Consider the following 13971-nt stretch of genomic DNA (forward strand, 5'->3'; position numbering starts at 1 on the left):
GATTCGCAACCGTGCGATGATCGGGTGTGGTGGCGAACCTGGAAGCAAGCAGGCAGGGTCCCAGTGTTCTGTGGGCCTTTCCACTATGAAGACTGGGGACATCAGCTCTATGAAGTCTTCCATCTTCGGTACTGTCATGGACTCTGGCAAGCCCGTGATTCGGAGGTTATTTCTCCTCGATCAGGCTTCAAGGTCTTCATTTGTCTGCTTGATCAGATCCAGGACTTTGTCCATACGCAGAAGACGCTTGGATGTGGTGGCCTGGTTATCAGGCGCGTTTCCAGCTACTCCAGTTGGAAGTCATGACCATCAAACCCTCTGTTTGACATTGTCCAGGCATGCAGTGAGGAGGTCCAGTTTGGTGGTAATGTTTTTGAGACTTGACTTGACGTCCAGCAGGATTGTTTTAACGTCCAGATCCTTATCTTCCAAAAAGGGACGTATCTTTCGTAATTGGATAACTCGTCAAATGAAAAAGAGATATCATAGTATGAATTATTCCTGGATGAAATCAATTCTTTGAATGTCTACTAAGTATCAGGAATTCTTGAATAATAAAGAACGCATTGCTTAAAGAATCAAGCATTTACTAATTCTTGTGTTGCACATTGAAACGGAACACCAGCAAATGTAACCAGAGATACGATCTCTCAAGGAGTGCCACCAAGGGCACAGCGTCGTTTGTTCGACACTGTATCTTTGTTTACTTTTATAGTAACCTGGCCCTAATGGTGGCACATAGGGATTTACTGGAATACTGGGGGGTGCATGGGGTGGAGAAATTGATGTACCAAGTAGGAAGCTGCCCATGTAAATTCAAGAAATTTGGGGTCTCTGGGTGGAGGCAAGAGTAAATAGTGTATGAGGAGAGAGGGAAGGTCCAGTGGTGCTGGGGTGGGGGCCAGGCTTTGTCACACAATGAACTGTTGGGCTTTTGAGTTGATGTGAAATGTTCTGTCCGCTGGGATGTGATGTGAACCAGTCCGAATTTCCAAAAGCCAGCTTAATAAATTCCGAATGATTTCTGCTGTATGATTGCTCTCATGCCCTCGAAAGTTGGGGGGGCGATATGTTATTTTGTGTTTTAAAAATAAAAAAACGTAAAAATCAGTTTTTCAACGGATGCCCCTTTCTCGACCAGACAGGCATGCAATGAGAATGGCATGATTAGGTTCGTTCTAATTTTTCAAATCGCTAGATCCTGGGGTGATAGTTCTCATTTCCCTTGTTTCTTTCCTTACGATGATATGGGTGGGTAGTCCCTAATTTCAGTTCCAATGGAGAACAGAAGGAATACAGGTATGTAACCATTCCTTTTCTTACTGTGGACTTTTAATAGGCAGAAGCACGGAATAAAGTAGCGAGACCATCCTCTCAGAAAGCGGGAGGAAGAACATAAGAATAAAAGCCTACTATGCTTACTGGTTCCCCAGCGACATCTGTACTACTTTGATGTCAGTTCTAGCATCTGATTCAAGACAGTAATACCTTATGAAAGAGTGAATTGGCTTCTGGGTGGTCGTTTTGCACACATCTGCCATCAGGATGTTTCTCAGCAGACCAGTAGCAAGGTCTTGCCCATGTAGAGTGTGCCCTGGGTTCACCGAAAAAAACTTGTTGACATTCAGGTAACAAAGTAGAATACTGAAAACTATCAACCCCAAGATAGACTTTTGTAGGTGCTACTCCTGTTCCAACAGTGCCATGACTGGAAAAAGATGCTTTGTTTTTGTGAAGTCTTTAGTGGTATCTAGGCAAACTTTTACCACCCTTTTAATGTCTAGATAACAAAGAGCTTTTTATGGAGGGAGGACGAATTATTGAATATGAAAGTCTAACCCTACCTTTTGAGTGAAACTAGGGTGTGTCCTTATTTATACTCTACTCTTGTGAAAATCGTTTTAAGGGTCATGACAACGTAAGGCTTGGATTTCACCAACCCCTTTTTCATTTGCTGTGCTGGATGTCTTTTGTTTCTAGAGTCGCAGTTGAAAGACAATCCTGCTTTTTCCATGCTGAATGACTCAGACGATGATGTGATTTATGGGTAAGTAAAATTGCTGCCATCATGCGGATTTTCAAAGTTTTCATACTGTACTAGATATCCCAAATGAGGTTTACCTTAATTTCTATAAAGGCAAACCTTATTTCTCGAGCAGTGGACCTTTTGCTATCTTAACAGCACAATAAACCAAATTAACATTACACATAAGCAAAATTGTTCGACGCTAGCCAAAATGTTCTAATGTACCATCCTAGTTTGAGTCAAAAAATTGCTTGCCGAAGATACTTCCATCTATAACCTCCTGCTGGTATCTCACACGACATTTGAAAGTGGGGTATACTCTTGTTCCAATTTCATTCAAAGTTTCTGTTTTTCACGAAAAATTGATTTTGCACCTTCCGAATAAACCTACCCCTGAAAATACATTTGTGTTTGCTTAGTAGCACAAACCTCCTTTGGAACTGCCCAAACGTCATCCGGCGGGTGAGTGGAATATGCTGAGCAGTCCACTCCCCAAAAGGCTGCCCGAAATCAACATTGCAACTGCACCACAAGTGTGAGTGAGTCCCAGACCGAGCTGTAAACTGTATATTTCTTCAGGGGGTTTTACCTAGCTAATTTTGTTTTCTTATATCCACTGGGTAATTTAGACCAAAATGTATTCAGCTACTCCTTGTAATGAGTTGTTTCTAGGATTTTCTCTGGGCCAGGGGATATCATGTGCCTCACGAGACAGTCCGCCCTTTCAAGAACAAATCTCTGTCCGCAGCCAAAATAAATTATTTGTGGATGATCTACAGCGCCTCCAATGGCGGCATCCACGAGCATAAGTCCTCAAAGTGTGGAAATCTTACATCCGAGATACTACGTGACCGAGAACGGATTGGATTTATTTCTTCTCTAGTGTTAGAAAGGCAGGAACGTTTCCCCGTCTCCAGGGCATGCTCCTCTGGTTCTTTCAAAGAAAGATCAAAAATGAAAGCAAGAGAATATGTCTGCGTTGGAGTTGCATTTAAAAGGTGCATTGCTTTACGGGCGAAAACTGTTGTGTTTTTTTTGCATGCCCGTACTTCCAAGGCGTAAGAAAAAAAGCATCTTTTATGGTCCATGTCAAAAGTGGTACAGAAATCTGCTCCTCTCAGCACATTCCATCTGTCCTGCCTAAATCTTCGTCAACTCCTGCCAGGGCTTACTATAGGTTTAGAATGCACACTTAGGGCCTCTTCTTTGTTATGGTGTTGCACTCTAACGATATCAAAATTAATACTATGAATTACTAGACTGTGTAAACTCTGTTTTCTTTACAGGAGCGATTATGAGGAAATGCCACTCCAGAATGGCCAAGCAATCAGGGCCAAGTACAAAGAAGAGTCTGATAGTGACTGAACTTCAGAGGCGATATGGGATCTACCAGAGGACAAGCGATTGTGAGGCTTTCCTTTCGGGACCACTTCCACGCTTTGTGCAGATGTCTGCTAGCGCTGGGAATACTTTTGATAAAAGAAGGATTTTTACTTGTATTTGTTTACTGGACTATCAAAAAACTGAAGGAAACCCTTCTTAGGAGGACTGTTAGAAAGATATAATGCTAAGAAAATATATTTAATTTTGACTCCACATCTGTCGGGAGCATACAGTACAGCATCGGACAGGATTCCAGTGAAAGCCTCCGGATGATTACTGTAGTCTTTGGACTGGTTCAAAATGTTTGTGTCTTTTCCGAGAATTACATGCAGCTTATTCTTGTAGGTTGGTTTCGGCAGTGACACTTTTTGTAAAATTTGCATGTTCTTTTGTTCAAATGCGCTCACAAAAAATGTATTGCTACTCGTTTCACATGGAAAATTAAGGTGGAAAGGACTTTTAATAATGAAAATTTTAGATTGATATTTGTGTTAAAAATATTCTTCCTCAGACATTCTGTTTCGGTTATTGAACACAGATTTGGGAATTACTTGATTAAATTGCACAGTTTTTTAGCAAATTATAATCGCAAACTGTAAATAGGATAGTGCAAGTGCACATTATAAAATAACCGAGCTTCTCTGTTATAAGGAAAGAAGGAAAGAAAGGTTCAAATGATTTAAGGTTGAAACCGGGGAGGTACTGCTGCAGGCATCAAATGGGGTGAGCCCTTTAATGTACTTGGGGTGTGCATTTTAGCATTGGAAATCTCAATTTTCCAGCTGAAATTAAGAAAGGAGAAGAATACATAGGAAATTGAAAATATAGCCAAGCATAGATGCAAAGCACTATGTTTCTCTTTAGTTTGAAGGGAATGAGGGTCACACTGATGAAATATGATTATATAAAAACAAGGATAAATAAATTAAACAAGTCTTTGTGACGCAAGTTGTAAATAGAAATCATCTTTTCTATGCGCCCATCTTCATCATATGATTGCATTTTATAATTAATTTATTAACGGGATACATCTCCCTGGCCTTAGTTGGAGGACTTGGAGTACAATAGTGCAGGTTGCAGCTAGGAGTGTACAGCAGCTGTGTAGTTTACTAAAGTAAGGTGTCGTGGAACAGACTAATGTGAATTGGAAGCAAAGAAGTGGGTGTAAAGACATTACTGTGGTGAAGAACTGGAAACCTGGATTGATTGAAGGATGCGTACAAATGAACCGTTCATGCCACTCCAACTTCCTTGTGTTGTTTACAAGCTATTATCTATATACACACATTTTCTCAGAAAGTGGACATCTGTACAGTTCTCTGTTGCTGATAATTTGTTGTTGTTGCATTTGCCTTTGTTAATTAAGTAGTGCATTTACTATATATATATATATATATATATATATATATATATATATATATATATATATATATTTTGCTGATTCCAAAGTGTGCCATGTGCTCAAAAATCTTTGTTCAGATGTATTATGCTGCTGTCTGTCGAAATGTTAGTTAGCTGTTGTGATTAGGAATGGTAAACTTGCATTACACAACATTCTTTGAATAGCCGTTCAGCTGCGCTGTACGATTGTTCGACAGAATGCAGCTGCAGTCCCTTAACAGTGGATTTATTATCCTTCCCGACTAGAACATTTCTGCTTGACGGGACAAGGTGGTACAAGAAGTTTAGAAATGTGCAGGGAGTACTGTTTTTATTAAAACGACATTGTGAATCGCAGAATAATATGGAAGCGAAGCATAGAAAATTTCGACTATTAGTATTTTTTTGTTATGCCAAAGAATTGCAAATAAATCATGTACTCCATACTTCGTCTTCCACTGTAGTCCTTGCAAGGGTTATTTAAATGTCTGATCCTCAAACGGTATTCGTTGTTTATTTTATGGTTAAGCCTCTTTTAATACTGTTCTTTAACAGATTGTGGCACTTTATATTTCCTTTCTTTCTTGTCATGTAAAATTCTGTTAAGTGAGGTAAGACATCATCAGTGAAACGTTGATGGCAGAACTAGTTTCAGCTGCAAGAAATGTGTAAAATCCTAAGAGCTTTCATAAATATATGGCACATTGTCTATATTGGTGCAGCAGTCACTCATGGGAACATAATGCTCTTTGGAAAAAACCATTGTGTGTATCAGCGTGAGTGTTGATCAAGGTAAATGTGCCCCAAGAAACATTATTATAACACTAATATACGTGCATGCCAACATATAACACTACGCTGCTAAAGCAATTGTGACGTTTTTACCATAGTGGAGCTTAAATAACCAGAGAAATCACTTTCCATATGAAAAGAACTTGGCCATACTCAAAAGGATTATTTGAATGAGATTTGTATCTCACTGCCTGAATTTAACCTCTTTCATTTCTGCTTCTCATTATTAAATCTTTTTTCCTAACTTCCATACCTGCAAACCTAGCATGGTCTAAATTGTACATTCAGATCTGCTAAGAGTAATGCTATTTATTCCTATTGTTGAGAGAGAGCAAAGATGAATCTTGATCCACTCAAGGCTCAGCCTCTTGCACGTCATGGCCCATCACCACACTCAACAAAGGTAGTAGATAATTATTATACTGAGCTTTTAAATTTAGCTTCAGGTGCTAGGCACTCGTCATATTTGAATGATTTTATGTAAATCTGTTTTAAAACAAGTTATACAGACCTGTAAGTGATCAAGACTGAAGCAAATGTGAGAGTTAATTAAAGTAAAACTCAAACCTGTTTGCAGCTTTGTCGGGCCAGCTTAAGAAACTCTAGGTAGTTCCAGATCTTTAGGTCTAGCGCTGCTCCTTTCTGCCGATCACAATGACACCTGCAAAGCTCTAACGTGCCCCTTCAGTTGTCTGTTTTTGCTGAAGATTTTCTCCCAGCAGCAGATAAGCTTATTTTATGTCAATGCAGGGTTAAAAATGTGACGTAGTTTGCAGCTTAGTCTCTAACCATACAATGTATGCTGCAGCTGCTGCACTTGCTCCGCAGTGCATCGAACAATTGTAGCCTTTCAAAGATGGTCAGTGTCCTCGTGGGTGTGTCTTTGGTTCCATAGACCCCGAGTTGATTGTAAGCCTGCTTTGTCCAATGAAATAATTTTTCGTGACTGGAGGAGGGGGAACCAGTGGGCAGACCCTTAAACTCATACTGTGCCAGAAAGAGTGCCATGAGCACTCCCAACTCATTCCTGAACATTTTGGATTTTCATGAAAGTCAGAACACATATTTGACAGCTGAATTATTTTCCTCAAGTTAAACAATAGTTTTTCCAGTCTTACCACCATATTATTTGCATCTGTACATATCGCAGTTGCATAGAAAACAAAATGGGCGCCCCCCTAAAGTTTTCTAAGATTGCTGTACTCGAGTGATGAATGCGTTTACATAACTAGCACTAAAAGATATTTTTGTAGCCTAGCTAGCTATTTATCAGCGCCAAAGCAGTTATTGGGGATAGCAGTGTATGCATACAATTTTCAGCAACGAAAAAACAAAAAAGCAATACTGCTGGGACTTTTTAAAGAATTTTTAAGTTTATAGCATGCATCTAAAACTTGATAATTTGCTTTTGTTAATACAGTATTTTGCAATGTGGTTTCTTTTTGCCTCTACCACTGCACTGTTTCTTTTTCATCAGTACTATATTTCCATTGCTGTAGGCACATTTTTTAAAGTCTTAAACTCTGTATTATGGAAATAACGGCTTATAGGAATTGTTTTTTGTATCTAAATGCACCTTTGACACAGTAGGCTATCACATTTCACACTATGCTGCTTACCCATTAATTACAACTTAGTTTCAAACTTTTGTGCAAGTTATAATGATGGTTTTATCAACGAGGCCATGAAAATATTAATGTTGACCCTTAAACACACGTGGTAAAGCTTTGTGTCAAAACAAGTGAAAAGGTTTGCCTTTGATAGAGAGGAACATCTCTATTAAATAACAATTTGCTCTTGGTGTCCAAGAAAGTGGCATACTTTTTTCCCATTTGAAGGGTAGAAGTTTTGTGGCCAGGCCTCTAGTAGTGAAAAGCAAAATGTTTTGTTTTATTGGCCATAGTTAAAATAGGCTCCACTTCTTCATGTTCTCATAAATGCCTTTTTTAATTGGTCTCGTAATTCATTGCAGTGATATAGATTGGACTCTGCAATAGAGTCTGTCTTGGAAAGATAGAGGCCTAATTGTCATTTGCAAATTTTGTTCTTCTGTTCTTTGAAATTGTTGTTTCAACACCAGAACATTGGGGACAGTAATCTTTGATGAACGTGCAGATCTAGCTAGAATGATCCTATGATACTGAAAATGTACATGTACCATAGAGGTACAATGTGACAGACATGTAGATAGGGAAGAGGTTATAAGACCAGGGATCTTAAACATCTGTGCTTATGTTTGTGTGTGTGTATATGAGAGTGAGAAGAGAAACTTACTAATGTTTAAATGCTATCAAAACATATGAAATTAAATAATGGTTAATGACTGTTTACATCTTGATAATGTTCTATATATGAGAATTTGGGTGAAAATTCACAATTATGGTAAATATGTTAATAAAATACATTTTAAACATATTCTAATGGCGAGTGCCCTTTATTTAACAGCATAGATACAGCTGAAAAGTGAAAGTATCCAGCCTAAAATGTGCATCTCTCAATGAACTGACTGGTCATCTCTTAATGAACTGACTGGTCGTATTCTCAAAATATATATTTTTCTTGCATTTGTATGACTTCAGTATGAAATTTTAAACCTGCTGCTAAAGTACAAGTTATTTAGATTTGTTAACATTCTTTCTGAAGGATACTCTTTCCAACTGCAGATTCCTCATAATTTGAACATCCCCCATATACCAGACTGGATATATATTTTTTCCTAGTACCTGCTAAAAGGTGCTCCTACCGGAGTCCACAGCGGGCAAATATAAGCACTGCCCATGTGCAGTGATATCTGGTTACTTTGAACTCTTCCATGCCCTATATGGCAATTGCCAATGAGAGATTTGAGATCACAGGGTGCAAAATCTAATTTGGAACCTTTTTAGGTTTCGCCTGGGGCACGGAGCTCCTAGCTCCGCCCCCAGGAGAAATCTTTAGTTTTCAGTATGGGGGACTTGAATCCGCCCTCTGTTCCATTGGCTAGCTCCATAAATGGAGGCTAGCCATTGGAACAGAGATCTGTCCGTCATGGCCGGACCAGATTCGTGGGCGTTCCTGCATTTTTTTCCCTCTCCACCCTTTTTGCATCGTCATTGGGCGGTGGGCGGAGTTTCGTTTTTTCTTTTGGGTGTTTGTTTTCCTCATTTCATGCCGACCACGGCCGCCGGAAGAAGTCCAGGTGAGTGCGTTCCTTCCCCCCCCCCTCCCGCTGTCCCTGTCTTTCCCGCCCCTTCCCCCCTGCTGTCCATGTCTTTCCCCGCCCCCCCTCCCGCTTCCGTTTCTTTCCCACCCCCCCTCCCGCTGTCCGTGCCTTTCCACCGGGCTCCCTGAATTCCTGTCCCCCGCCCGGCACCCCCCCCCCCCCCCCTTCCAGGACTGATGGATATCCTGTACCTGCTGAGATCAGCTGAGAACTTGGCCCGGACTGTCCGGGGGCGGAGCCGCGAGTACCCGAGGCCGGGGATTGAGGCCTAACCCCTTGGGACGGAGCTATCCTGACGTGGGAGGACCCACTGCCATCGGGGCCTCCCTCTGTGACTGTCACACCAGAGCTGCACCGGGGACCCCTAGCCACCGGGGCCCCGGGTTGGACGAACCTGCTGGTAATTTCCTGGCCCGGAGTGGAGGGGACGGCCTGTCTCCCCGGGAGCGGGGCCGCTCCCACTAGAGGTTGGGGTCTGGGCCTGTGGTCACGAGTTGCGGGCGAACAAGAACCGGGAGGCCCACTGACATCGGGCCCCCCTGGGTGTGGCGCGAGTAGGTGGCGGATCGGGCCCTGGGTGAGCTGTGCCCGGCGGAGGAGGGTGCACTCTGCACGACTTGAAGACGGGGCCTCCGGGAGCTGTGGCCCGGGACTGAGGTTGTACCTGCGACGGGCGGCGGATGAGTGACAGGGGACCCGCTGGCATCAGGGCCTTCTGCCACCGCGTGTGAGCTTGAGCGGATCGGAGCCTGCGCTGCCTGGGGCCCTGCAGAGGTGAGGAAAGCCAGCGGGGGGCGTGGCTGGGGTTCGCGGCCGCTCCGCGTGAGAAGGAGGCCTGACACGGGAGCCCGCTGCAATCGGGGCCCCCAGAGACTGGTGCATGGTACCACGGGGCCCTCTGTTGGTCGGGGCCCCGGCGGGGAGGACAGCACCTGAGACCGCCTAGAGCCTGGGAAGGGAGCTGAAGCGGCCCTCAGAGCCGGTCCGCCCCTGACGTAGAGAGGCTGAGTCGGTGACCGGGCCTTGTGGGCCGGCCCATACGAGGCGATTATCCTGGGAGACGCTGAGTGCCGTGGGAGCCGCCGCGGTTTCGGACGGTGAGGGGCCCAGATATTGGAACTTCACACATCTTTGATAGTCTTGGGCATATCCATTTCTTTAATAAATCCTAGCCCTCCCTTTTCAGTAGTACAATGTGTTTGCGTCATTATGTGTACTGGCGCTGATGGGTCAGAGGGGGCGGCCGCAGGCTAAAGCTGCTGGACACCCTGCTGCTCTAAGCGCAATGTGATTTCAACTTTCACTTTTAGAAATCTAACCTCTCAACTCTCAACACAGGTTGGTAAATGGCAGTACAGAACTCTAGATTCATGGCAGCCTCAGTACTTCTGCCATTGGACGGGTGTGCCTGCACCTGTAGTGTCAGCCGTTGGCAATGTAAATAACAATGCCATTTATTTATAAGTAAAAAAAAAATGTCATGAGCAATGCCAATAGCTCGAACTTTTCCAAAGGCGAAACCATTGCATTGTAAATGCTTGTTAAACTCTGTAATGAACAGGCAGAAGGGAGGGTGGCGCGAAATCTGCAGTTAAAGTATCCTCCACAAAGAGCGTTACCAAAGGTCAGAAACTTGTTCTTCTGGTGGATACTTCTATCTGCCAATTCCTCAGAATAGATACCAATGCAATACCTCCCAAAAAGGTCGAGGGGACTAAGGAGCGGACTAACACCAACAAGTCCTGCAGCACAGAACTTGCAAATCTACATACCTGACTGCAATACAGGATTGCTCTGTTAACATATACACGGGTGCCCGTGTAGCTGCCTGGCCTGTGAAGTACTGAAACAACCTCGCCAGTGCTGTTGTGGCAGTACTTGCTCTAGTGGAATGGGTTCATAAGTCTTCGTGGGAACGGCAATGACCAGGACATGGCATGTATTTATGCACAGGACGACACAGCTGGGCAGAGTTAATTTCAGCCCTGCCTTCTCAGTACCACACGCCCCCCACCCCAAAAAAAAGCAAATCATCAACTTTACCTAGTAAGCTCGATGTATAAACTTAGGAGCTCATTGGGTCTGGATAATGAAGCCTCTATTCCTGCTTGGTGACATGGGTCAGAGAGAAAGGCAGACTAGCCACATGGAGCTGTACAGTTCTCAGCAGAAATGAGCCATTGATTCTCAGCACCAATCATACAGCACATGTAATTCACTGACTGCACAGCAGTAATTGCAAGAAGGACCATAGTTTTGATGTTTAGCAGATGCAGGGAAATTTATGTAAGGAACATAGGGGCATATGTACAATAGAAGTGACGAACCGTGGCGTTAGCCTTCTTGGCTTAACGCAACGCTCCGCCACTTCCGAAACACAGAGCTGCACCATATTTACAACAATATGATGCAGCCCTGCATTTCCCCCTGCACTGGTGCTAAATTTAGCTGCCTAGCGCCAATGCAGGCACCCTTGCACCATAGTGCAAAGGTGTGTGCGTTGCAGGCGAAGATTGTTTTTCTGCAGGAAGGTGTCCCTTCCTGCACATAAACTTTAAATGGTGCTTTTTAACTTCTAGGTGTGCTGCTTAAATTGATGTTTATATCCTCTGGTTTAATCACATTCACCTCTCCAGGTGATTCAAACAAGTACGGCGTTTGAGGCAGCACTCGCAGGTTGCGGTTTCGGAATCTCATTACCGGTAAGGAAAGTTTTGCCGTTCAGGGGTATTACGGGTTTTCATTACAACTCTAGAACTCTGTAGTGATATGCGTTGCCTTGTTTGTTCACAGGGCGGTTCGGTTTGAGACATCATATAGATGAACCATTTTGGCTAATTGCGACTTTGGGTCGGGGTTAGTGAAATCCTGCACCAGGTTTTTTTAAATGTCTCTTTGGGAGTATGCGCATTGTGAACACTGACATATATTTGTTCACTTTACAAGTACATATGCATGCGTGCAGAAGAATTGACAGAGACTGTTGTGACTTCATATTAATATACAGAAGTGAGCGGTTCATTATCTTTTCACACTAGAGATTACAAGAAATCCACATATTTGTTTGTTAGAATGACGCATTTCGCCATTCATTTTTCTACATAGGTTTATCTTTCCAATAACTTTTTGCCACGTTTTTGCTTTTATGAAGGTATTTCCTATATACTTGTGTTCGTTCATTTTCACACAAATTGGAGGACAGTTGTTAATTTCCTGTCACTATGGGAGTATATCTTTTTCTTTTCTCTTTTTCACTAACCACATATGTGTTGTGCACTGATATTAGAGTACCTAGCGAACGGATTGGGCAACAGTTTAAATAGAGTATAGGTAACTGTACCTATCTCATTGGATGTCTGTATTTGTTTAATTGTATCTAAGCATATTGTAATACCATTTCTTTTTTCCATAGGCTGCCCCTAAGGAAGGGGCAATATAGTCCCTAAATGCATCGGGCAATTGAAAAATATTTATGACGAAATGCTGTTATGTGAATCATGAATTTTTTTAATTTTCTGTTATGATCTGACATTATGTGAATTTTCATGAATGATTTATGTTGACTATATGGTTTCAGGTCTATTACATTAGAAAACAAATAATACACTTTATATGACCTATTTCTAGACTTAGAGTTGATTATTTTTGGTAGTTTGGTCTTTTGAGTAAATACTTTCAGGGTTTGTTTTCAACCCAGTGAACAGTGCACGGTGTACACAAGCCTTCGGCTTGTATTATCTCTGCTTAATGCAGCACACATAGAAGTTGCAAAACATCATTTTTTTATGGCTGTGTGCAGGAAGGGACATACTCCTGCACAAAAGCACTCAATGTCCTTTTGTAGTTTCTATGTGTGCTGCACAACACAGCACACATGGAAACGGCAAAAACAAGGAGAAATTAAACATTTCTCCTTGTTTCGCCAGGTTAAGACCAGGTCTTCCCTTGTCTTAATTTTGGCACTGCCCCATATTTACGCCACCCTTGTAAATATGGGGCAGTGTCAAAAATCAATGGGTGTTGTGGTGGAACGCCCATCCCAACACCCATTGCCCTCCCCTTTCATTCTAAGTGTAGCCACCTATGTGTAGGACCACCTCGGATGAAGCAGCCATTTACCAGCCGAGCTTGTCCACCATGGTTTTGGGCAATCTGGCCAAATGATTGGCCACTAAGGAGATCCCTGATGGTACAGTCATGTCCAAACGTGCAGTGCCCCCTAGCACAAGGTACATGGCCTCACACTGTCCAGCTTATTGCAGTATCACATGGCAATCATTTTGTTCATAAGGACCTGAATTGGCGTCCCATTGATGGAGGGGAGGAAGACCTTCAAAGCCAACTTGATGGCACACAGCTTCAGAAGATTGATGTGGAGCTTTTGCTCCACAGGGAATCCTGATTCCCACTTCTTTCAAATGACCCAGAGACTATGCGTTTGTCACTAATGTGCTCTCTGGTGGGGAAAAGAAAAACGTTCTGCTGATTAACAGGTTGGTGTCCACCTGCCAGGGTCCTGGGCTATCTCTTTCGAGATGCAAATGTTTTCCCACAGGCAGCCTCAATGTTGTGCCTGTTAAAAGAAGAGTTCCACTGCATGGCCTTCCTGTGCCAAGGGGCAGGTAGGACCAGAAATATTCCTGAGCCCAAAAGTTAAAGAAGCCTCCGAGCCCTCCATACAAGAACCAAAGATTGGGCCTGGACTTGTTGCCCTGAGTGCCACCATGTCCATGATGGGCCATATGAATGAATTGTCTGTATAGGTATCAGATAAGACTTCTGATTGCTGATGGAATCCCCTAAGGATGAGTGTTGGAGGTCGTCTACGACTGAATGCAGCAAACCTGTCTTTAGCAGTCAGTATTGAGGTTCAAGAATACATGTATCCTGGCTGAATTTGTGAGATCAATGGGGCGAATAGATCTGTGGCGTAGGCATCATACGCTTGCACGTACCTACTCATACTTTTGCGGGGCTCACAAGACCGGATTACTTATTTGGTCCAGCGGGGGAAATATGGACAGTAGAGGAGTTAGAATACCTGGCTAGGGGCATCTCTGATCACTCCCCGTTAAGATTACGTGTAGGGGGGAATTCACGTGGAGCACCAGAATGTGGCAGTGATGGAGGTCATTAAACAAGACACCGAGCTGTTCTTCCAAGAAAATGACGTCTCGGTGTCCTCCGC

The 13971-nt window shown here is 43.0% G+C and overlaps 1 protein-coding gene across 2 annotated transcripts in view; it reads left to right on the forward strand.

The window, feature by feature from the left end:
- The window catches only part of TMEM181 (transmembrane protein 181), a 395254-nt gene extending 390897 nt beyond the window's left edge, over positions 1–4357 (forward strand). For both annotated transcript variants that reach the window (XM_086927323.1, XM_086927322.1), the window contains exons 16-17: positions 1981–2047; positions 3313–4357. In XM_086927323.1, the coding sequence (XP_086783449.1) occupies positions 1981–2047; positions 3313–3391 (146 nt within the window). In that variant the 3' untranslated portion in view covers positions 3392–4357. The remainder of the gene's footprint in view (positions 1–1980; positions 2048–3312) is intronic.
- The last annotated feature ends 9614 nt before the right edge of the window (positions 4358–13971 follow it).

Source organism: Lissotriton vulgaris, chromosome 6 (assembly GCF_964263255.1).
Source record: "Lissotriton vulgaris chromosome 6, aLisVul1.2, whole genome shotgun sequence".
Classification (NCBI taxonomy): domain Eukaryota; kingdom Metazoa; phylum Chordata; class Amphibia; order Caudata; family Salamandridae; genus Lissotriton; species Lissotriton vulgaris.